The sequence below is a fragment of the Chelonia mydas genome, chromosome 4 (assembly GCF_015237465.2).
Source record: "Chelonia mydas isolate rCheMyd1 chromosome 4, rCheMyd1.pri.v2, whole genome shotgun sequence".
Taxonomy (NCBI): domain Eukaryota; kingdom Metazoa; phylum Chordata; order Testudines; family Cheloniidae; genus Chelonia; species Chelonia mydas.
Genome location: NC_057852.1, coordinates 57,730,197 through 57,755,113, shown reverse-complemented (window position 1 = coordinate 57,755,113; position 24,917 = coordinate 57,730,197). Strand labels below are relative to the sequence as shown.

The 24,917-nt window shown below is 39.3% G+C and overlaps 1 protein-coding gene across 2 annotated transcripts in view; it reads left to right on the top strand.

The window, feature by feature from the left end:
- The window catches only part of IQCM (IQ motif containing M), a 156,327-nt gene that overhangs the window by 119,934 nt on the left and 11,476 nt on the right, over positions 1-24,917 (top strand). For both annotated transcript variants that reach the window (XM_043545797.1, XM_043545796.1), the window contains one exon: positions 95-253. In XM_043545797.1, the coding sequence (XP_043401732.1) occupies positions 95-253 (159 nt within the window). The remainder of the gene's footprint in view (positions 1-94; positions 254-24,917) is intronic.

Here is a 24,917-nt window from a genome sequence, read left to right as displayed (position 1 = left end):
GTGAATTGCATACATGTATCAAAAGAAAGGATACACCTCAGTATTTGAAGTGTAGTTGTAGGGCACTATATGAATGCTGTTTATTTGTTCCCAGGTCACACTTCTGAAGTAACAACCATCAAGCAGCATCAAGCACTCGAAATGGCTTTCACACTATATCCTCCTGCTGGTGCAAAGCAGAGTACTGTAGGTCCTGTAAGGTCAACCTGGGTGCAACCGATAGTGGATGGAGAAGATGGATACATATATTTAGGTAAAATTTTAAAAGCCATATTAGGCTATGAATATAGTCAGGTGGATGAGGGTATTTTGCTTCAGCAATGTGTGGTATAAGTTGTGTGTAGACTATATCTCTATAGAAATGCTGAATAATAGATATAAACTTTCTAAATAAATCAAATATTTGATAGAAGTGATGTCAACATTTTGAGTTAAAAGCATTGGCTTATAGGAGAACCTGCTACCAAATATATTTACTTAGCATTTTGGTAATGATTTTAATAGGTCTAACATTACGAAGGACCAATCTATAGTCTGCCTGTGCATCTATGTGAGGCCCTTATCAGTAAAAATGCCACATTTCTACCTCTGGGTGGGTCAGACGGTAGAGAACCCATACAGAGGATCTCTGCACACCATGGAGTACAGCTGTGTAGCATCTCTCCACAATGGAATGCTGGGAAGGGAGAAGAAGTAGAATGGGTATCTTTGGCGTCTGCTAGCATTGTGTTTATGGGTTCTGGGGACAGAGACGCCTGACTGCTGTGGTAACACCACAATACCATTGCAAAGTCAACCAAATGGGCTTAGCGTGCCTCAGAGCAGGGTGGTGGCTTTCCATGACAGCAGAGGAGTGGGCCTGAGGGGGGATGTGACTGCAGCTGGTCAATTTGTGGGTATGTGAATGCATTGGCTGAAACCCCTAGCAGGGGAAAAGGAATTGCAAAGGCAAAAAGACCAGTCTTTTTTACTGACTATGGAGTATAGTAGCAGTTTCAGAGAATTTTTGCTGGTGCTCTGAAGCCTGGGAAGGAGGAAGTCTTCCTTTACTCATCCCCTGTGGAGATCCCCTGTACAAAGCATTTGTAGTTTTGGCTCTGAGTGAGAATCCACAAGGCTAAAATTCCACATGGCTCACATCTGCTATTGCCTTTTCTCATAGTGCATCATGCAGCAGCAGCCCAACTGTCTGTTGGAAACTGCATGTTAGTGCTGAATATCTTGCCATTCCCTCCCACACGCTTTATGAGAAATTTCCTGAGCTTATTAATTAGGCTGTGAGCCCATTTCCAAGATTTGGCCTGAAGTGGACAGCAAGTATGTTGCACAGAGGAGCTGAAATTAAGGGCACAGAAAGAAGATTGTATGCTGCTGCACGGTTGGGCCTTTTAAAATAACACATTTAAAGCAGAAGATTGGAGGAGAAGTAAATGGACATGGGTGGGAGTCGCTCCTCTCCTTTCCAGCCAACATCCCATTGTCTGGTGGTGCATTCAAACAACAAAAAGTTGAACTGAAACTAAGTTGCAATGAGCCTTGACATTTTAACAATACACACTTCCTTTTTTTATAACTGCCTTATTACAACAGTGTTCCCACTGACAGCCAAAGTGATGCAGACATAATCCTATTATTTTCATGCTTTATATGCTTCATATCTCAGCCATGCCTTAAGTTACAAGGTCTTTATTCAAACTGAATTCCATTTATTATATGACTATTTTCATAGGATGATATTGCATGACAGTTAACAGTTACAAGCTTGTTGCTGAAAACAAATTGTGAGAGGATTCTTTTTAACCTGTAGATGCATTACTGTTTCTGCACCAAACACATAAACTAGCACTGTTTTTAAATATGCTTGAATTATTGCTATAAAGTGATGCATGATCTTTTGATTTGGCCAGATTTTTAGCTGATGTAAATTGTCATAGCTCCATTGACTTCAGCAGAGCTAGGTCAATTTACGCCAACTGTGGATTGGGGCCTTTTTTGTTAGGGTAATTAAACCTGCCGGCATCTGTAGTATTTAAGTGCTTGTCCATGAGTTGATTGATTTTCTAGCCAATAACTTCACTTCTAAAATGCTTATTTAGATCTTTGATAGAACATTAGTGTGTTGAATTTGGATTATCGTTCTTATCTATATTATATAGAAGAGAAGACAAAAGTGGATCTTCAAATGAGATTATGTTGTATATAGTAAAGGCTACTTCTGAAAGCCTTTATAGTTTTTTCTAAGTGACCGGCATATTGCATCTTTTTGAGTTACCATTGTCATTAAACCAGTTGACAAGTAAGAGGCAGCAGTTGCCTTGAAAAGAGATTAGTCTATTAAAGGAGGACTTTCTGTAGCTCAGTGACTCCTCTTCCTATAAACATTTTAGGAAAAATAGCCCTGGAAATTTATTGTGTGTATACTCATAAAAACTGGTACAGAATCCAGACATAACTCTTTTTACTATTGATTCTGTTTCTGTGGCTTCTGAGATGTGTTGAACTTTCATCAGATAATTGAGTAGCAATTAATAGACAGTTATCTGCTGGTTTACAGGAAGTAAAGATTCATGTGATTTAAATAAACAGAAATGGACTTTTTAAAGCAGGGGTTCTCAAACTGGGGGTCGTGATCCCTCAGGGGGTTTTGAGGTTATTACATGGGGGGTCGTGAGCTGTCAGCCTCCACCCCAAGCCCTGCTTTGCCTCCAGCATTTATAATGGTGTTAAATATATAAAAGTGTTTTTAATTTGTAAGGGGGGTCGCACTCAGAGGCTTTCTGTGTGAAAGGGGTCCCCAGTATAAAAATTTGAGAACCCCTCTGTATTTTCAGAGTACAGTAGCTTTATTCATCTCATTGATCTATATGGCATGTTTTTGGGAGGCCATTCCATAAAGCTTCTTCATTTATATTAACTGATATTCCCCCCCCCCCCCCCCCCCCCGGCCATTTCCTATTGGTAATGTTTCAACATCTCTTTTGTTAAGGACGAGTGACCTTCATTGAATTTTTGCATTGGAAAATGGCAGAAAATATGCAATTCTACTTAGAATGTGCTGTTTTTGTATAGTGACTTTTCCAACTCAATGTATTTGCTATCTTGCATATTCAGAGTTATATCTGATCACTTTTCTGATTAAAGAGTCTGATAAATCCCCTCTACTCTCCCCTTATCTAGTGAGTGGTAGCTATGTTTTGATTTTAGAATTTTTATCACTGGCAATGTATGAGCCAGAAAATGAAGCTTAATGCTTATCTTCCGCGTTCTTTGCAGGACCAGCAATCATTTATATTAATTTTAATTAATAAAACCTTTAGTCTTTAATTGTGAACTGGGCAGATTTGATAAAGAAATCACTTGGACACCATAAACATGGAATTAAGCAATGCCATTTTTAGAATCAGTTTTCAAGGTAGAGATGCACTTAAGGTTAGAATTCTTTGAACTTCTGGTTTTCTCTCTAGGATCTGAGGAAGGCCACCTTGGTGGGGGTGAATTATCGATTATCTTGTTGGGACAAAGCAATAGAATAACTTAACTAAGAACACTATTAAACATTAGCAAAACTAATTATATTGTTTTCTCAAAAGTAATTACTTTTCTCTCAAGATGAATAAACATTGCAGAAATAATTTAATATACAATCAAGATTTAAAAGCGATCTTTTCTAAGGAAATTGTATTAACTTTTCACAGGGCCAAAATGATCCTTTTATGTAAATAAAGGCCACTTGAAAGTGAGAGAGTGGCTAACTAAATAAACAATATTACTCACCTTCATTTTCTTTTATTTTTTTTCTTGGTCTTGGATGCGGGGGGTGATGGTTGGTGTTCCCAGTTAGGTCTGTATATTTCTGGAAATGGGGTTTCTTGGCTGATTTGGTTCCCATATTCCATAATCTCATATTCCATATTCCTCTAATCTCCATGGAAGCTGGTAGGGTTTGTAAGGACTACCATGCTACAAAAGGAGTCCTGTGAGAGAATGAAAATTTGCTATCACTACCAACTCCTGTAGTATTAAGCACATGCATTTGGGTCATTCTGCCCTAAACTACTCCCTACACGGGGTTGGGGGGGGGGGGATCAGTGTCTTTCAGTTGATAGGTCAGTTGAGCTAGGACAGGAGATCTAGGTTTTATTCACACTGACTTGCTGTGTCACCTTGGCCAAATCACTTCAACTCTCTGTGCCTGTTTTCCCATTTGTAAAATAAGGATAATGTTATATACCCACTTTTGTAAAGCACTTTGAGATGGGCAGATGAAGAACTATACATGGAAATACTAATTAGTAGTAGTATTATTAGTAAACTCTTTTTTGCTGTGTCAGCAATTGACCTCAGTTTGTATTTAGATGGGATTAATAATAAGTAATAATTATATTTATTAAGCATCCTTTTCTCCAAAAGCCCTATGGAACAATGATATGCTGCCAATCACTTAATAAGGGGTTCCCATTGCAATTTTCCTTTCCTTGTGACAAAATCCTTGAAGCAGTGGTATGTATGTTTGCAGAGAAGTGAGGTCTATGACTAGGAAACCTATATAATTATTTTTACATTGAAACAAAGCCATTTTCTCAATATAATAACCAAGCAAGCAGGCAACACATCAGAGCAAACAATCCTAGAGTCACTGTACTTGCTGGAAATACGTATATTTTTTCTTGAAAAATATAAAATATATTGATAGCATAGCACAGTGTTTAGCATGTATAATTTGAATGTGGAGGGAAGAGTTGAGGAAGATTTTGTGGGGGGGGTAAAGCCTTTCCTGGAAGATTAATTTACAAAACAAACATTTTGTGTTCTGGTCCAAAGTCTTTCCATTGACTTCAGTGAGAACTTGGATCAGGCCCTTGGTGCATTCCAAGCATGAACACTTTGCACTTCAGTAATTATTTCATGGGGGATGATTTAGTAGCAGAATTCAGTGAGGTAGGGAGGGGGATGACTCCATCAGAAGGTGGGAAATCACCCTAATCTTCCCTTTAATATTATAATGGTATTCTAACAAATGGTTCCATGTGTACCCTCTGTCACTGACTTGGGGAACCGTACTGTTGTGCAGTAGTATACTGCAAACATAATGGAACTCATTAGAAAGGTATTCATGAAATTTCAAAAGAAAAGAATAAATGGAGGGTTCAGCAACACAGGGGACAAAATGGGAGGGTTAAAACACTTTTAAAATAAGGGAACAGCTCTGACCATTCTGAATAAGAACAAGAGAAGAGGGGGATATTTCAGATGTTGTTTGAATGTATATACGTAGTATAGATTACCTCTTTATTTTAGCTTTGATATTACTATCTTGATTACTGAGCTGTTTAACAGCATGATTTAATTTACATGGTGTAGCCTCAAAAATAAAAGAAGCAGATATTATAGAGCTAATAAGGAAAACTCTACATAGTGTCAGTTTGGAATAAAAGCTTCTAATGATGTGTTTCGAACAGCCTCCTGTTTTCAATAAATTGTCTACAGAGTGAAATTCATCCACTGAACAATCTAATACATAAAAATTAATCAAAATATCCCATTAATTAAGTATATTTACTGAGTCCCATTCATTAAAAATGCTTGCAAATGACATGTTTTTGTCACAGATCTTGAACAATACATGTCATTTGAGATTTATGCTGAATAAGTAGTTCATAAGAAATGTTAAAATGAATGCAGTTATGTACCAGCAGAAAATATAGAATACATACAGGAGTTACATGAAAAGTCTCAAAATAATGGGCAGGTTAGCATTGTACTATATTTCCTATGCACAGAGGAGTAGGTTAAGGACTGCAGGTAAATTTTTCAAATTGCCTAAGTCCCATTTTCAAAAATTTCTCAGCCTGTAGTAGCCTAAATCTCACTGAAAATTAATGGGACATTGACTCCGAAGGGTCATCCTCGGATGTGGGAGACCTGGGTAGAGCTGAGCGAATAATTGATTTTTGATTAGCTGAAATGAAAAATCAAAAAATTTTTGTCTGGGTTGAACAAAAGGTTTTGATCCCCATTTTAAATGGACATTTCTGATTTTTTTTTCTTTTTTTGGCCATAACTATTAGCCAATTTGATTAGAATTCACAAATGATTTCAATGCCCCCCAAAATGCATTACTGTAACTAATGCATTTGCTATTTACTGAAAAAATTTCACTCAGTTCTAAACTGGGTCAAATGACCCATTTATGCAGCTCTAACCCTAGGTGCCTAACTCACATGGAAATCAATGTGAGTTAGGCAAGTAGGCACTTTTGAAAATCTCATTAGGTGCCCATCTGAATCTTTAAGTACATAAATACCTTTAAAATGTGTCCCTAAGTGCCTAAATCTCTTTTGTAAATGGGACTTTATCTCCCAAGTCACTTAAACACTTTAGAAAATCTTATTCTGGATCAGTTTGTCAGCCCTCTGATGTTCTCAGTACATTTTTGTGTTCATGTATTTCCTTTTTTCCTGTATTAAAAACTGTAAATTTAAAGGCGGCGAAGAGTCCTGTGGTACCTTATAGACTAACAGATGTACTGGAGCATAAGCTTTCGTGGGTGAATACCCACTTTGTCAGATGCAGATGGGTGAATAACCACTTCGTCACATGCATCTGACGAAGTGGGTATTCACCCACGAAAGCTCATGCTCCACTACGTCTGTTGGTCTATAAGGTACCACAGGACTCTCTGCCGCTTTTACAGATCCAGACTAACACGGCTACCCCTCTGATACTTGTAAATTTAAAGGAAAAACATAGTCTTTGGGATTAATCAAGCTAAATTGTTTTATTTAAATATGTAGTAAGTCATTTTACAAATATTATTTACTCAATCTAATTAAAGAAGTATGTAAAAAAAAAAAGTATGTGCAAATGAAAAAATATATTCAGCCCTGACCGTAGTGGGTGCAATTGAAGTCTTGAGTTCAGCACACACAGTAGACCATAATTGTCTCAAAGGAATCGTTACACTCTATTATGTGCATAGTCCCTATACCATACATACAATATTGAATACTTAAACTATGGGATTCCCACAACAGAGATATATAGTTTGCAGATTCTGTTGGGAATAGAGCTGACTCAAATTGGGAATTTCCTGTGCATGGGAAATTTAGACATTTCAAAATATGGTTTTGATGATTCAGACTGAGTTTAAATTTTGTAGACATTTCTTCTGAACTGGAGATTCTGACAAATTTCATTTAGGAAACTTCAAAACACCAAAATGGCAGAGCTGAGAGCCTCAACTTTGAGAGCCACAGCTTGTCTGCGTCTTCATGTTCTCTCCACAGGTACTAATGCGGAGAGTGGACTAGATGATACATCTGAGGGAAGGGAACAGAAGGAGACTCCGCCGATTGGAAGGCATGAGATGCACTGTCCTAGGGTTGGGGGTTCCACGACCACCGTTCCCAAGAGAAGGAGGCGGGTGGTGGTTGTCAGGGACTCTCTCCTCAGGGGGACTGAGTCATCTATCTGCCGCCCTGACTGGGAAAACCGAGAAGTCTGCTGCTTGCCAGGAGCTAGGATTCACGATGTGACAGAGAGACTGCCGAGACTCATCAAGCCCTCGGATCGCTACCCCTTCCTGCTTCTCCACATGGGCACGGATGATACTGCCAAGAATGACCTTGAGCGGATCACTGCAGACTATGTGGCTCTGGGAAGAAGGATAAAGGAGTTTGAGGCGCAAGTGGTCTTCTCGTCCATCCTCCCTGTGGAAGGAAAAGGCCTGGGTAGAGACCGTCGAATCGTGGAAGTCAATGAATGGCTACGCAGGTGGTGTCGGAGAGAAGGCTTTGGATTCTTTGACCATGGGATGGTGTTCCAAGAAGGAGGAGTGCTAGGCAGAGACGGGCTCCAACTAACGAAGAGAGGGAAGAGCATCTTCGCAAGAAGGCTGGCTAAACTAGTGAGGAGGGCTTTAAACTAGGTTCACTGGGGGAAGGAGATCAAAGCCCTGAGGTAAGTGGGGAAGTGGGATACCAGGAAGAAGCATGAACAGGAGCACGGGAGAGGGCAGGGCTCCTACCTCATACTGAGAAAGAGGGACAATCAGCGAGTTATCTCAAGTGCCTATACACAAATGCAAGAAGCCTGGGAAACAAGCAGGGAGAACTGGAAGTCCTGGCACAGTCAAGGATTTATGATGTGATTGGAATAACAGAGACTTGGTGGGATAACTCACATGACTGGAGTACTGTCATGGATGGATATAAACTGTTCAGGAAAGACAGGCAGGGCAGAAAAGGTGGGGGAGTTGCATTGTATGTAAGAGAGCAGTATGACTGCTCAGAGCTCAAGTATGAAACTGCAGAAAAACCTGTGTCTCTGGATTAAGTTTAGAAGTGTAAGCAACAAGGGTGATGTCGTGATGGGAGTCTGCTATAGACCACCGGACCAGGGGGATGAGGTGGACGAGGCTTTCTTCCGGCAACTCACAGAAGTTACTAGATCACAGGCCCTGGTTCTCATGGGAGACTTCAATCACCCTGATATCTGCTGGGAGAGCAATACAGCGGTGCAGAGACAATCCAGGAAGTTTTTGGAAAGTGTAGGGGAGAATTTCCTGGTGCAAGTGCTGGAGGAACCAACTAGGGGCAGAGCTCTTCTTGACCTGCTGCTCACAAATCGGGAAGAATTAGTAGGGGAAGCTAAAGTGGATGGGAACCTGGGAGGCAGTGACCATGAGATGGTCGAGTTCAGGATCCTGACACAGGGAAGAAAGGAGAGCAGCAGAATACGGACCCTGGACTTCAGAAAAGCAGACTTTGACTCCCTCAGGGAACCGATGGGCAGGATCCCCTGGGAGAATAACATGAGGGGGAAAAGAAGAAAAGGGGTACTTGTGGCACCTTAGAGACTAACCAATTTATTTGAGCATGAGCTTTCGTGAGCTACAGCTCACTTCATCGGAGGGGGAAAGGAGTCCAGGAGAGCTGGCTGTATTTTAAAGAATCCTTATTGAGGTTACAGGGACAAACCATCCCGATGTGTAGAAAGAATAGTAAATATGGCAGGTGACCAGCTTGGCTTAACAGTGAAATCCTTGCTGATCTTAAACACAAAAAAAGAAGCTTACAAGAAGTGGAAGATTGGACAAATGACCAGGGAACAGTATAAAAATATTGCTCGGGCATGTAGGAGTGAAATCAGGAAGGCCAAATCACACCTGGAGTTGCAGCTAGCAAGAGATGTTAAGAGTATCAAGAGGGGTTTCTTCAGGTATGTTAGCAACAAGAAGAAAGTCAAGGGTAGTGTGGGCCCTTACTGAATGAGGGAGGCAACTTAGTGACAGAGGACGTGGAAAAAGCTAATGTACTCAATGCTTTTTTTGCCTCTGTCTTCACGAACAAGGTCAGCTCCCAGGCTACTGCACGGGGCAGCACAGCATGGGGAGGAGGTGACCAGCCCTCAGTGGAGAAAGAAGTGGTTCGGGACTATTGAGAAATGCTGGACGAGCACAAGTCTATGGGGCCGGATGTGCTGCATCCAAGAGTACTAAAGGAGTTTGCGGATGTGATTGCAGAGCCATTGGCCATTATCTTTGGAAACTCATGGCGATCAGGGGAAGTCCCGGACGACTGGAAAAAGGCTAATGTAGTGCCCATCTTTAAAAAAGGGAAGAAGGAGGATCCTGGGAACTACAGGCCAGTCAGCCTCACTCAGTCCCTGGAAAAATCATGGAGCAGGTCCTCAAGGAATCAATTCTGAAGCACTTAGAGGAGAGGAAAGTGATCAGGAACAGTCCGCATGGATTCACCAAGGGCCAGTCATGCCTGACTAATCTAATTGCCTTCTATGATGAGATAACTGGCTCTGTGGATGAGGGGAAAGCGGTGGACGTGTTGTTCCTTGACTTTAGCAAAGCTTTTGACACAGTCTCCCACAGTATTCTTGCCAGGAAGTTAAAGAAGTATGGGCTGGATGAATGGACTATAAGGTGGATAGAAAGTTGGCTAGATTGTCGGGCTCAACGGGTAGTGATCAATGGCTCCATGTCTAGTTGGCAGCCAGTATCAAGTGGAGTGCCCCAAGGGTCGGTCCTCAGGCCAGTTTTGTTCAATATCTTCATTAATGATCTGGAGGATGGTGTAGATTGCACTCTCAGCAAGTTTGCAGATGACACTAAACTGGGAGGAGTGGTAGATACGCTGGAGGGTAGGGATAGGATACAGAGGACTCTAGACAAATTAGAGGATTTGGCCAAAAGAAATCTGATGAGGTTCAGCAAGGACAAGTGCAGAGTCCTGCACTTAGGACAGAAGAATCCCATGCACCACTACAGACTAGGGACCGAATGGCTCGGCAGCAGTTACAGTGGACGAGAAGCTGGATATGAGTCAACAGTGTGCCGTTGTTGCCAAGAAGGCCAATGGCATTTTGGGATGTATATGTAGGGGCATTGCCAGCAGATTGAAGGACGTGATCGATCCCCTCTATTCGACATTGGTGAGGCCTCATCTGGAGTACTCTGTCCAGTTTTGGGCCCCACACTACAAGAAGGATGTGGAAAAACTGGAAAGAGTCCAGCAGAGGGCAACAAAAATGATTAGGGGACTGGAACACATGACTTATGAGGAGAGGTTGAGGGAACTGGGATTGTTTAGTCTGCGGAAGAGAAGGGGGATTTGATAGCTGCTTTCAACTACCTGAAAGGGGGTTCCAAAGAGGATGGATCTAGACTGTTTTCAGTGGTAGCTGATGACAGAACAAGGAGTAATGGTCTCAAGTTGCAGTGGGGGAGGTTTTGGTTGGATATTAGGAAAAACTTTTTCACTAGGAGGGTGGTGAAACACTGGAATGGGTTACCTAGGGAGGTGGTGGATTCTCCTTCCTTAGAGGTTTTTAAGGTCAGGCTTGACAAAGCCCTGGCTGGGATGATTTAGTTGGGGACTGGTCCTGCTCTGAGCAGGGCGTTGGACTAGATGATCTCCTGAGGTCCCTTCCAACCCTGATATTCTATTATTCTATTATTAGGGATCCTGGAAGCCCTGAAAACCCTGGTGGAGCCATGAGTGGAGTCCAGGGTGTTTGTACACAGCATTTTGGAGGAAGCCTCCCGATTTAGCCTCCCGATTTAGCATGTTAGTAGGGCTTGTACTAGTGCTCTAAAAATAGCTATATAGCTAGGACTGAAATTGAGGTTTCGGCTGGAGTTTGGACACTGAAGCCTAGGGATGGGGCTGGGCTGGGCTGCTCACTCCAAAATACTGTGTAGATACCGTCTCATGCTTCCTGTTCCTCTACAAGTAATTTCATGCTTGACAAACCAACATTTTCTGATGAAAGTCTGTTGGAATTACATAAGTCTGATCCAGGTAAGCACAAAGGTCCATCCACCTAGATGAGATTGTAGTATTGGGGCCATAGAGAAAGATATTAAAAATGGCAGATCCAAGCAAGACCGCTAAAGGTTTAAAATGAAAATATTTGGTTTTTAATACATTACTTGGACACACTGTCTTCGTGCCCTTGTGATAGTATTTATTTATAATTTTAACAGATGCAAGACTTGGATTTTTTTTTTCTGGGACAATTCTTTCTTGACTAATGAACCAGAAGAACAGCCTCACGCTTGCAGTCAAGAAACTCAATAATGTCAAATCTGTGATTCATACTTGCAGTCGTTTGAATATGAAAACAACTGATACAATACATTTCTAAAAACATTTTAGGAAACTGTAAATTCCTTAAGCTTTATTTTCTTGTTCTTTGAAACATACTTTCTATTTATTATTCTATTACTATATATTGCTTACATTAGGTTTGTCTGATTTAATTAGCTAGCATAGTAGTTTTTCCAGTTATGTTTATACTGGTATTTCTCTAACATTTAAGAAAAATATACAAAGTTGATTACATAACTGTCACACTGCCTGGCGTGGCTCACGTCTGTGTGTGCCTACCTCAGAGCAGACTGCCAAAAACAGGGCAGAGACCCCCAATTGGTGGTATGTTCTATAATTAGATTTCACCAAGCACTAACAAATGGGAATGGCTGGGGAGGAGAGGGGGATTTCCATCCCTGGATTCACAAATTCAGTGCAAATATTTTCAAAGTAATAAAGCAAAATGTGTATATATATGTATTTCCTAATAGCATAGGAATATGGCAATATAGTTTATTCACCAAAAAATGGAGTTTCATTCAAAACAAACACACAGGTACTGGAAATGAGGGTGCTAGGGGTGCTATTGCACTCCTTGGTTTGAAGTGGTTTCCATTAAATGCAGTGTTTATAGTTTGGTTCGATGACTCTCAGTACCCCCACTATACAAATTGTTCCAGCACTTGGCCCTCTGGCCAGGTCACCAGTTGAGTCTGCCGCCCCCTTCTCAAAGATTAACAGAATCCATCAAAATATAAAAGTCCAGTGTCCTGCACAAAAGAGTCTTAAGCCCACATCCAGGTCTCTGTGGGTTGCGTGCTCTTGTCTTGGGGCTTACAATGTCACCATCCCCCTTACCTCTTGGGAAGAAGGGACATATGCCCCATTGTGGAAGGTGGGGCTAGTAGGGGAACCCGGGCCCTCCCTCACAACCAGGCTCCAGCCCAGGACCCTATGAAAGGCAGCAATGTCAAACATCTAGGAGTGCTTCAGGGCTGCCTCCCTGAGTCACTTCGTACTACTGACCTTTCCAGTCTAGGGTGTAGTCAAAAGCCTTGCAGATGATCCACAAGAAGATGGCGCGAAAGGTTCCCTATTGCTAGGTAAAGGCTAGTTTCTCCTCTAAGCCTCTGGCAGATGCCACTTGCTGCCTGGACTCCAGCTGTACACTTACTCAGGAGTTCCCAAGGTAGTTTGCGCCTCCTATCCTGTCTGACCCCCTTCTGTCTTTTTCTTTTCCTGTCACTTTATGGCACTGCAGCCATAAATTCAGCATGTAAGGCTATGACCACCTATCACAGTTTTTGCATAATCGAAATCTATAGCCTCTCACCCTGTCCTTTATCCTTAAAAAAGCACAGTAATGTATTTTTTTAATACTACCCCACTTTCCTAGCATTTTCACCACTCCTTTCAGACTATATTCTTTCTTTTGGAGACAGCTCAATTCTACATAAATAATCCTTCTTTCTGTATAATTCTCCCTGCATTGCCAGAGCAGATACTCAACTGTTTCTTTAATTTTGCATTTCGCGTAACCCATCTTTGTATAATGACAGGTTTCAGAGTAGCAGCCGTGTTAGTCTGTATTCGCAAAAAGAAAAGGAGTACTTGTGGCACCTTACAGACTAACAGATTTATTTGAGCATAAGCTTTCGTGAGCTACAGCTCACTTCATCGGGTCCACTGAATGCATCCGATGAAGTGAGCTGTAGCTCACGAAAGCTTATGCTCAAATAAATCTGTTAGTCTCTGAGGTGCCACAAGTACTCCTTTTCTTCCATCTTTGTATGCGCTTGATAGATACAAATTACCATTTAAGCCACAGTGACCTCTTAGCACTCTAAATATACCTATTTCACTTCTTCTGTCTTATCTGTGCAGTATAATGTTATTTTCAAGTTTAGGACATATTTCATAGAGCCTTCATCCTTTTTACTCTTTTTGGTCCATATTTCTTGCATTCCTGCTTAAGTTCTCTCTTAACCAAACTTCTGAAGTTATGGGTACTCAGAGGAATCTTTATATCATCTTCCTCATTTTTAAGGCATTTTTTGTTGCTTTATCTGCCATTTCATAGCCAGGTATCCCGACGTGCCAGAAATCCACACTATTAGTATATGTATACTTAATCATTAATAACGATTGTAATTAATTTATTCCTGCTTTCTGATGTTCCCTTTCTGTTCTTCATTATACCAGCTAAAGAGTCAGATAGGATAGCAGCTGTAGTTGGGCATACATCCCTTACCCAGGTCAGTGCCAACAGTATGCCCACCAATTCAGCCATGATAATATTCACAAAATTGAATAGTTTCACTTATCTCTTTATTCCAGATTCAGGGATACCAGAAGACCATTCCCACTCTACCCATGTTGTCATCTTTAGATCTGTCTGTATAGATATGGTAAATGCGGTCAACATTGCCATATATAAACTCATAAATTTTATTAATCATTTTTGATGATCCTGCTGTTACCTTTGTTTTATTGTATAATTCTACAATCCACAACTGGTGAGACAACCGTCCAGCTATAGTTTGATTTCCCATTACTAAAGATTTTAATATTTTCCTTTTCATTCAAGTATTTTACCCCCTTTTAACCTGGTTAGCATATGGGAGTTTGTGGCATTCAGTTACATCTTGTCTACTTAATTCTCAACAATACGCGTATATTTGTGTAGTACTCTTATCTTTACTAGTAACCTTAGCCCATTAACCTTAGCCCAAAAGGTTAACTCTAACAATTTCGTCCTTACATTTTCTGGTAGCTACCTGCATCACACATAATGGTGTTATTATGCTTGCACCACATGTGATTTGCAGAGGCTGGGTTTGATTTGTCTCTATTTTTTTAAATGATGATTTAGAAGCCAAATTGAAGGCACGATAGCCATAATCTATAACTGGTCATCTTATTAAGTGTCCTATACAGTGTCATGAGTGTGTTCTTATCTGTACCTCAATTGTTCCCAGCAATATTTTTCAGCAGATTCATCATATCTGGGGACTGGATTAGATGACCTCTCAAGGTCCCTTCCAGTCCTATGATTCTATGATCTTTACATTTAGTCTTGATATTTTCTATATGACCCTTCCAAGTTAGTTTGTTATCTAACTCCTAAAAATATAAAATTGTGAACGACCTGAATTTTCTGTGCATAGAGATATGTTCCATTCTTCCCCAGTCTTTCATTTTGTGAAGATTATTCTGTTTTGTTTCACAAAGTGAGAACTTAAATCCCCAAGCATTTTACCAATTTCAACTCTCCCCTCTTCTCCCCCCAGTACCTCATTGGTTCTTTCCACCGCTATCTTAAGTCTGTTTGACCCGTATAGCACAGTCATCCACAAATAGGGTAATACCTATTCCTGCCCATACACTCTCCAGGAGATTATTAATCATGATGTTAAACAATGTAGTGCTGATAACTAATGACACCCAGTTCTCTGCTGGGTGTCATTAGTAATTTTTATAAATATTCAACGAAGTAGCAGTTTGTATCACTACTAACTTTTTGGAATGCTTTTGCTATAATTTCCAATTTTTCCTAAGTTAGAACTTTAAACTTTATCATTTACTATAAGTCTAGGTATAAATTTTATTTTTACGCTGTATCCCATTCAGTCTTTTAACTAGTTTATATATTTCTGAGTCCCTGGAATCTTTGTTCATTTTCATAGAATCGTAGAACTGGAAGGGACCGCAAGAGGTCATCTAGGCCAGCCCTTGCACTCATGGCAGGACTAAGTATTATCTAGACCATCCCTGACAGGTGTTTGTCTAACCTGCTCTTAAAAATCTCCAGTGATGGAGATTCCAGACCATCCCTGTGCAATTTATTCCAGTTTTTAACCACCCTGACAGTTACAAAGTTTTTCTTAATGTCCAACCTAAACCACCCTTCCTACAATCTAAGTCCATTCCTTCTTGTCCTATCCTCAGAGGTTAAGGAGAACAATTTTTCTCCCTCCTCCTTGTAACAACCTTTTATGTACTTTAAAACTTATGTCCCCTCTCAGTCTTCTCTTCTCCAGACTAAACAAACCCAATCTTCCCTCACAGGTCATGTTTTCTAGACCTTTAATAATTTTTGTTGCTCTTCTTGGACTTTCTCCAATTTTTCCATAATTTTTCTGAAATGTTGCACCCAGAACTGGACATAATACTGCAGTTGAGGCCTAATCGGTGTGGAATAGAGTGGAAAAATTATGTCTCAAGTCTTGCTTACAAGACTCCTGCTAATATAGCCCAGAATGATGTTTGCTTTTTTTTGTGATCCAGTATGACCCCCAGATCTCTTTCTGCAGTACTCCTTCCTAGGCAGTCATTTCCCATTTTGTATATGTGCAACTGATATTTTCTTCCTAAGTGGAGTACTTTGCATTTGTCCATATTGATTTTCATCCTGTTTACTTCAGACCATTTCTCCAGTTTGTCCAGATCATTTTGAATTTTAATCCTATTATCCAAAGCACTTGCAACACCTCCCAGCTTGGTATCATCCACAAACTTTATAAATATACTCTCTATGCCATTATCTAAATCATTGATGAAGATATTGAACAGAACTGGACCCAGAACTAATCCCTGCGGGATCCCACTCATTATGCCCTTCCAGCTTGACTGTGAACTACTGATAACTCTCTAGGAACAGTTTTCCGATCAGTTACCCGCCGACTTTATAGTAGGTCCACGTATTTCCCTAGTTTGTTTGAGAAGGTCATGCGAGACAGTATCAAAAGCCTTACTAAAGTCAAGCTATACCACATTTACCATTCCCGCTCCCCATCCACAAGGCATGTTACCCTTTCAAAGAAAGCTATTAGGTTTGTTTGATATGATTTGTTCTTTACAAATCCATGCTGACTGTTACTTATCACCTTATTATCTTCTAGGTGTTTGCAAATTGATTGCTTAATTATTTACTCCATTGTCTTTCTGGGTACTGAAGTTAAGCTGACTAGTCTATAAATTCTCCGGGTTGTCCTTATTTCCCTTTTTTCAGATGGGTACTATATTTGCCCTTTTCTAGTCCTCTAGAATCTCTCCTGTCTTCCATGACTTTTGGAAGATAATCACTAATGGCTCCGATACCTCCTCAGTCAGCTTCTTGAGCAGCCTAGGATGTATTTCATCAAGCTCTGGTGACTTGAAGACATCTAACTTGTTAAGTAATTTTCCCACAATGCTTTCTCCAAATCTTTTTTTGCTTTATTAATAGTCCTTGTGCCACTGCTTTACATCTTTTATAGTTCATTAAGTCCTTGCTGTTCATTGTATTTTTTGCTTGTTTGTCTGCTGTATTTCTTTCTTTAATTGCTGATTTGCATTCTTCATTTCACCAGGGAACTGGATTTCTGAGTTTGTGGAAATTCAATATTTTATAGCTAGGTTGGCTGCCGCTACAGCTCCCTTTATAATATTACCATGAAATTCCTCTAAATTATCACTTATGAAATTGGTACTTAGATACTTATCACACTTACTCTTAAAATAATTAACCACAATTAATCGCGCTGTTAAACAATAATAGAATACCATTTATATAAATATCTTTGGATGTTTTCCACATTTCCAAATATATTGATTTCAGTTATAACACAGAATACAAAGTGTACAATGTTCAGTTTATTTTTTTATTACAAATATTTGCATTGTAAAAAAGAAACAGTATTTCAATTCACTTAATACAAGTACTGTAGTGCAATCTCTTCATCATGAAAGTTGAATTTACAAATGTAGAATTATGTAAAACAAATAACTGCATTCAAAAACAAAACAATGTAAAACTTTAGAGCCTAGAAGTCCACTAAGTCCTACTTCATGTTCAGCCAGTTGCTCAGACAGACAAGTTTGTTTACATTTGCAGATGATAATGCTGACTGCTTCTTGTTTACAGTATCACATGAAAGTGAGAACAGGCATTCACGTGGCACTGTTTTAACTGGCGTCGCAATATATTTACATGCCAGATGCGCTAAAGATTGATATGTCCCTTCATGCTTCAACCACCATTCCAGAGGACAAGCGTCCACGCTGATGATGGCTTCTGATCAATGACAATCCAAAGCAATGCAGACCAATGCATGTCCCTTTTCATCATCTGAGTCAGATGCCACCCAGTAGAAGGTTGATTTTCTTTTTTTAATGGTTAGGTTTCCGTAGTTTCCACATTGGACTGTTTCCCTTTTAAGACTTCTGAAAGCATGCTCCATAATCCAGCCCTCTCAGATTTTGGAAGGCACTTCAGATTCTTAAACGTTGGGTTGAGTGCTCTAGATATCTTTAGAAATCTCATATTGGTACCTTTTTTGCGTTTTGTCAAATCTGCAGTGAAAGTGTTCTTAAAATGAACAACATGCTATAACATGAAATATAGGGCAGAATGTGGGTAAAACAGAGCAGGAGACATACAATTCTCCACCAGGGAGTTCAGTCACAAATTTAATTAATGCATTGTTTTTTTTTAATGAGCATCATCAGCATGGAAGCATGTCCTCTGGAATGGTGGCCAAAGCATGAAGGGGCATACGAATGTTTAGCATATCTGGCACGTAAATACCTTGCAATGCCAACTACAAAAGTGCCATGTGAATGTCTGTTCTCACTTGCAGGTGACATTGTAATTAAGAAGTGGGCAGCATTATCTCCTGCAAATGTAAGCAAACTTGTTTGTTGTAGAGATTGGCTACACAGGAAGTAGGACGGAGTGGACTTGTAGACTCTAAAGTTTTACATTGTTTTGGTTTTGAGTGCAGTTATGTAACAAAAAAATTCTACATTTTTATGTTGCGCTTTCATGACAAAGATATTGCACAAGAGTACTTGTATGAGGTGAACTGAAAAATACTATTTCTTTTGTTTATCATTTTTACAATGGAAATATTTGCAATAAGAATAATATAAATTGAGCATTGTACACTTTATATTCTGTATTGTAATTGAAATCAATATATTTGAAAATGTAGAAAAACATCCATAATATTTAATAAATGTCAATTGGTATTCTATTGTTTAACAGTACAATTAAAACTGCAATTAATTGCGATTAATTTTTTTAATCTCAGTTAATTTTTTTGAGTTAATCGCGTGAGTTAACTGCAATAATTAGTATAGGAAAGTGATCACCTTTCATTCCATCTTCTTTATAGATTTCTCATCTGCATTTCCTTGTTATATTACTTATTGCAATTCCAGATCTAAACATGAAAAGATTCTATCCACCAAATTAAACCAGTGTTTAAAAATATCAGGTTGTGCATGTCAGTGAATCATTCGAGGTGTTTGCCCTTAGAGTCAGTTTTCTGCTTCTCCATAATTCATTATGGCTATTAAGGTCGCCACAAATAATGTACAGGCCTTTGCTACCCTTCACTAACTCTTCCAATTCTAGATTGTTTTGTTTTTTACATGTGTTGTAAACATTATAGATTTATTTAAAGGTGTTGTTATTCTGCACAGGAATCTCAACAGTGTTGTTCTCAAAACATAAGTTCTGTATGCCTATTTTGACATAAGACCTTCTTTTATAACTATAGAGACCCCTCCTCCTCTGGTTATTGCCTGCCTTCTGAGCTGTCTTGACTCTCTTTTTAAGCTCCTCTTTGTGTAGGCTCTGCACATGTGGCCAGGCAGAGCCACCTGAGCCCAGAACTGCTCCTTAACCCCTTCTATCCCAGTGTGGGGTTTATATTTCCCATCACAGGTTCTGATTTGTCCAGGCTTTGATGGTGCCTCAATTTGGGTTGGTGGATATGATGCATTATTAGTAGAAATTTAAAAAGCTGTTCATTAGCAGTTATTTTTATTGCTACATGCAGGCTCTGGGTTTATCAGAATCATAGATCAATAAAGTACTGACTACATTATGAAAAAAGGACTAGACTTCTGAGAAGACAGTTTTTGATCAAGGACTAAGGGAATGGACTTTCACTTCTCTCAGAAAATGAAGTAAGGAAGAACCATTGTTGCCAGGTCTTATTATTGTGTCTAATTTGTTTCCTTGAATGGTCTTAGGCAGTTGCCATATTTGCATAAATACTTCTAGTCTTGAATAACATGCTGCAGTTACTCACAGAGTGGCAAAATGTCAGCACCTGCCAATCTTCACTAGTAATTCTCTTTGCATAAAGAAACATATTTTCCATTGGTTACTCAATAATGTCTGATGTTCTACTGGCAGCTCCAAAACAGTACAGTTAACAGGTAGTTTTTTCCCTTCCAGAAAATTTAAGTATGATTTCACCAGCTCATGTTAGAGCAAAGAAACTGCATTTAAAGTTTCCCTTTCCCTTTAGGAAGTTATACCTATGTATAACGTTGTTAATCCATCTGATTTATTGATTAGTAACTGTTAAGAAGAAGAAGTTGTTATTTGCCACTTCTTCATCTTCCAGATACCTCTTAAATGCATGAAAATATGTACAGAAATCTTTATAACTAGTCTGACCTCTAATGCTGTCTCCAGACTTGGGAACTAGCCTAAATCAATAGGTAATTCTCTTCTTCCAGAAACCCATTTGCACTTACTGGCATCTTGGGTTGGTCCAGTCTGGCTCCTGGGTACAGTTTCTCAAGGACTGAATGCTTTTTACCCAGGCTCCTGTGGTCCATCTGTGATTCTTACAGCCAGGTCACTTTTCCCCCTACTCTTATTACTGGGTTTCTCTGTAGATGTTTTGCAGATCTCGCTTCTTTTGCCTGCCCTTTTTGACCCACTATCATCCTTCAACTTACTGTTACAGCTGCTGGCAGAGAGGTACCCCTCTGTTCCTCTTCTTGTTTTTTTACCCCCAATAGGAGAACCAGGATTTAGAAAAAAATAATTTTCATTTAAAATGTAGTAATCTCAGGATCCACTTGTGTTCTTGCTTCAGCCAACTCTCCATGTTCCCCATCACTGTTGGTTAACTCATCCTCCATACCCTCACATGGATATTTTATAGCAGGGTAGCAATGGGAAGAGGAGAAGGAAAAGTCTATTTTAAATGCAATTCCATTTAATGATCAATTTTGGATCAGAATACAAAAAAGCCCATTCATTCATGGCCACCTATGCTGCACTTGTCAACCAAAGAGACAATACTGAAGTTAGATATTCAAGCAACCACTCTAGCCACATTTACATGTACGAGTGAGAGTAGGGTGACCACATTTGTGAAACAGAAAATCAGGAAACGTTCTTAATATTCACATCATAGGCAGCGTGCGTGGGGAACATTGACAATTTGGACAGCTGAGGAGAATCTTGTTCAGGGCATTTAACAAATTTTATGCAGAAGGTGTTTTGTAGGGGGATTGGGTTGTACTGCAAATGTGCTTAAATACTGCACTGATCTTGTGTGATAAAAAACCTGGCTCTGTTGCGGCTCCTTGGATGACTGTACACAAGGGGCATTTGAGTGATGGCCCAGAGGAACTGTGGCAAAGGTTATGAGATGTATGGCTAAGCAGATGCCGTGGTCATTCACCTTATATAAAGGATGCAGATTTGGTGGAGTAGTCCTTGCAGTCCCTCTGAGGCATTGGGGAAGGATTGCTCTCCCCTCTTACCTGTTGACATGTGTCTAGTACCTATCAACTCCTTGGGGTGTGTGCACACCTGAGGATTTTGGCTTTGATGTGCAACGTGTACCTGTGTGAAAGGTATTCACACTTTTTTGTTAATTTGTTGTAATTTGGCAATTATCCCTGTAATTCACAATATTGAATATGCCCCTGAATGTGTTAAAAGGGCTCAATATATCATGGGGCCTACATTTTCTAAGGTGGCTAACAACTCGGGTGCCCAACTTGAGATACCCCTGCAGGTATTAATTTTGTGTGCTAAAAATCTTGGAGACCAATTACATACAAAGCACCCATGCGTATGCGAAGGAAATATTTGAAGCTCAGTCTTGCAAACGTTTTTAATTTTGTTTCTTACAGTCAGGAAATCAAAGCAATTTGATTGTATTGTGGAGTATTGTATTGCCAAATTTCAGTTTTTAGATCGATGCTGGTTTTGAGCGATATGAGCTGTGATTTTGAATAACTGGTCGAATGTATGTGTTTGACAATTGGTTTGTGTGCAGAAGTTGGTTTGAGGGAGTAGATTATATGCTTTGTGTGCCATGTTTCAGACCTGAGAAAGGAAATTTATTGCCAAATTAAAAATTCCTGATAAACAGGATTTAAAATAGAAATGATGAGACAACCCTAACAATAGCATTGTGAATGGCGACATTGTCATTCTGAATGGAGATCAGCTTGAATCAAATTGAATAACAATGCCCTTTTTCTTCATTAAGGCCATTAAAATCTGTAAGGCTATGAGACCTGGGTAGACATAAAGGTTTTAAAAAGCAATGAGGAGAGACTAATGTTCATTGCTGTGTACTTACTCTGAGAGCCCAATTAACAAAAAGTTTGTGCTAATGTATTCTCACTGAAAATCAAGCAGAATAGCATACATTTTTGTTATTGCACTAGTACAAAAAGGAAACATGAAATTCTTCTCGATCTTTTTATATAAATATTAATCTAGATTCACTTTAGAGTTACAGAATTATTTTAATAATTAAGGAGAAGATGAGTGCTATTTGTGCATAACATCAAAATTTAAGGAACGATCAGGATTCTGTCTCTGTGCATTGCTACACTACCTCAGCTGAGTATCTTTGGGAATATTGCAGTTTGCTATTGTTTTTTTGAAAGTGCTAATTTTAGTATGAAATGTGATAAGAATTATTTAAAAACTTAATTGCATGCTCTCTTTTTTGGCAATAGCATTTTGTGTCTCTGAAATTTGTCTTTTCAGAGTGCTTTATGTAGTTTCTCTTAATACCCTGTAATTTAATAATTGAGGTGGGAGGCTGAGCAGAATATGGAATTGTAAAGAATTTGCATACTCTTTTGATATGGTAGGCTATGATATGCACAGACCTTTTTCTTTATATGGATCTTGAAAAACCATTTTGGTGGGGATAGACTGGGCCCAACCAGAGCACAGAATGACCACGGGACAAGGGGCCAGAAAGGGGCTGCTGTTAACTGTCTGGCCCAAAATGGTGCTTTCTGAACTCACAACAGAGCCCTGTAGCAGAGGAGAAGATTAATATATTATGATTGAGATGTGACCCCCCCGCCCCTTCTGCACAGGTTTTAAGGTGCACATACATTTTAGATTTGCTCTTCCTTTGTCTTTTTCCTGGCTTCTCTCTCCTTGCCTTGACCACTTTCCTCTCTTGCAAGTGGCCCAACAGCAATGTAGGTATTTTGCAGAAAGAATAAAAGCAGATGGTGGTAGTGAGGGAGCTCTGAGCAGAACTACCTTTCTCTTTCATGAGACCCCTGTGTTTTTTCCACAGGTCTTCATCCCTTCTGCACTGTTCAGAGGAGTGGAGGGAACATAGGGGCAATACAACATTAACTAAAAGTTCTAGGTTGCAGTTCTGTATTAGAAAACTTGTGCATTCGTTTTAGTATGTAAGGATTGCATTTTCAGTTGATGGCAAAGGTGCCTCGCCCATGGGCATTCTTTTGTGACTTTTTTAACTCCTAGTGAATAAAAGAAGTGTAAGATAGCAAGTGTCTCACTTTCATCATTTTCAGAACAGAACTTCTTGCTTTGTACAATGTGTTATTTTCGTTTTGAAGAATATGACTGAGGTGAAGAAATGCTGGATTTTTACATCCTGTCTATTACAGGCATGACACCAAAATTAAGGACAGCAATGTATTTATTATCTCAGTCTTTCGTGCTCTGTTGCATGTATATTTTCTTAACAATCCCAGATTGTATGTCATTACTGAAAGATCCAAGTCAACGTATGGTATGGTTTCTGGAGGAAGTACAAGCACATTTAGGCCACAGTACAATTCCAATAGTTTGTTTTAGCTTGTTATTTTTATATTGGGGTGCAAACATGGAGGGCATCACACCGCCTGCCATGATGTTTATTGTATTCTGTGACTTTACAAATATATTTTTTTTAATTGAACTTTGAATTCATGATGCATAAGAGAAATGTGGACAGTAGAGAAGTGGATGATACAGTTTGTAACAGTTACTCTGTGTTGACTGCCCCACCTTGTAAAGAGAGAACCTACTCCTTGGAATGTTTCCTCCATTTTCAGAAACAGAATAAAAGACAGTACTGTACATTTTTGGACTGATTTGCAAAGATGCTGAACATTGAACTGCAGTTGAAATAAATGGGAATAAATAAAGAAGAACACCCATAGCTCCTGTTTATTATTACTTCCGAAAATCAGACCCTAATCTTTTGATGTAAAGTCTATGGAAAGAGCTTTCGAACTGCTTCATGCTGTAGGCTGTTCACAATGGTGGTGCATATTGTGCATTCTCAAATAGATGAAGCTAAAGTCTGTTGCTGAGAAACACTTAGTTTAAAATGTTAACTGTTAAATGTGGGAAAGAATAGAGCTAATTTCCACAGAAAATATTTTCATTGTGGCCTACATGAGGCATTCTGCTAAAATATAGCCTGATACTCCATAACCCTTATGAATAATTTCACTCACTTAGGGTGAAATTCACCCCTGTGCAGAGAACCAGAATGAGACCTATGAACCACTGAAGTCCCTTGTACCATTAAATCCCACCTATTTTGAGGTCTGCAAAAATGCTTCAGTGTTTCATAGGTCTCATTCTGGTTCTCTGCATCGGGGTGAAATTCACCTGTGAGCAGCACCACTGAATTCAACTTTACACACCTGAATATTCAGCAGGACTGCTCCAGTAGTTATTGAAATGCATCGGTAAATGTTGGCAGGATCAAGCTCGCTTGCCATAAATGGCAAAAGAAAAAGGTGGTTTTGTTTGTTTGTGTTTTTATTTCTTTTGGTTGTGGGGAGTGTGGGAGTACAAAGAGTCTGAATTTTTGTTAAAGATAGTACATGAAGGAACAATTTGGCAGCAGCAGGAATTTACGGCATAAATATAGGCAACAGAAGCTTCAGGACCTGAGAAGATAACGGTTGCTCTTGCACCAAACATAATGTGTTCCTGTCCCTATTCCTGTTAGAATTGGATGAATTTATTTTATTTTTATTTTTTTTGGCTGAAAAATGCCGATTCGAGTAGACTGAAACATTTCACAAATTCATGTCAAATTTGCTGAATTGTTTCTTCTGAAAAAAACCCCACAAAAACAATTTCAAAAAGTTGAAATGTTTCATTTTGATATTGGCTTTCTGTTTTGCATTTTTACCTGGGTTTTATTTTTAAAAAAATTAAAAGGTAAAAAAATGAAATAGAAGAAAAAGTCCCTCAAAAACATAGCAAATCATGTTTCAAGTAGA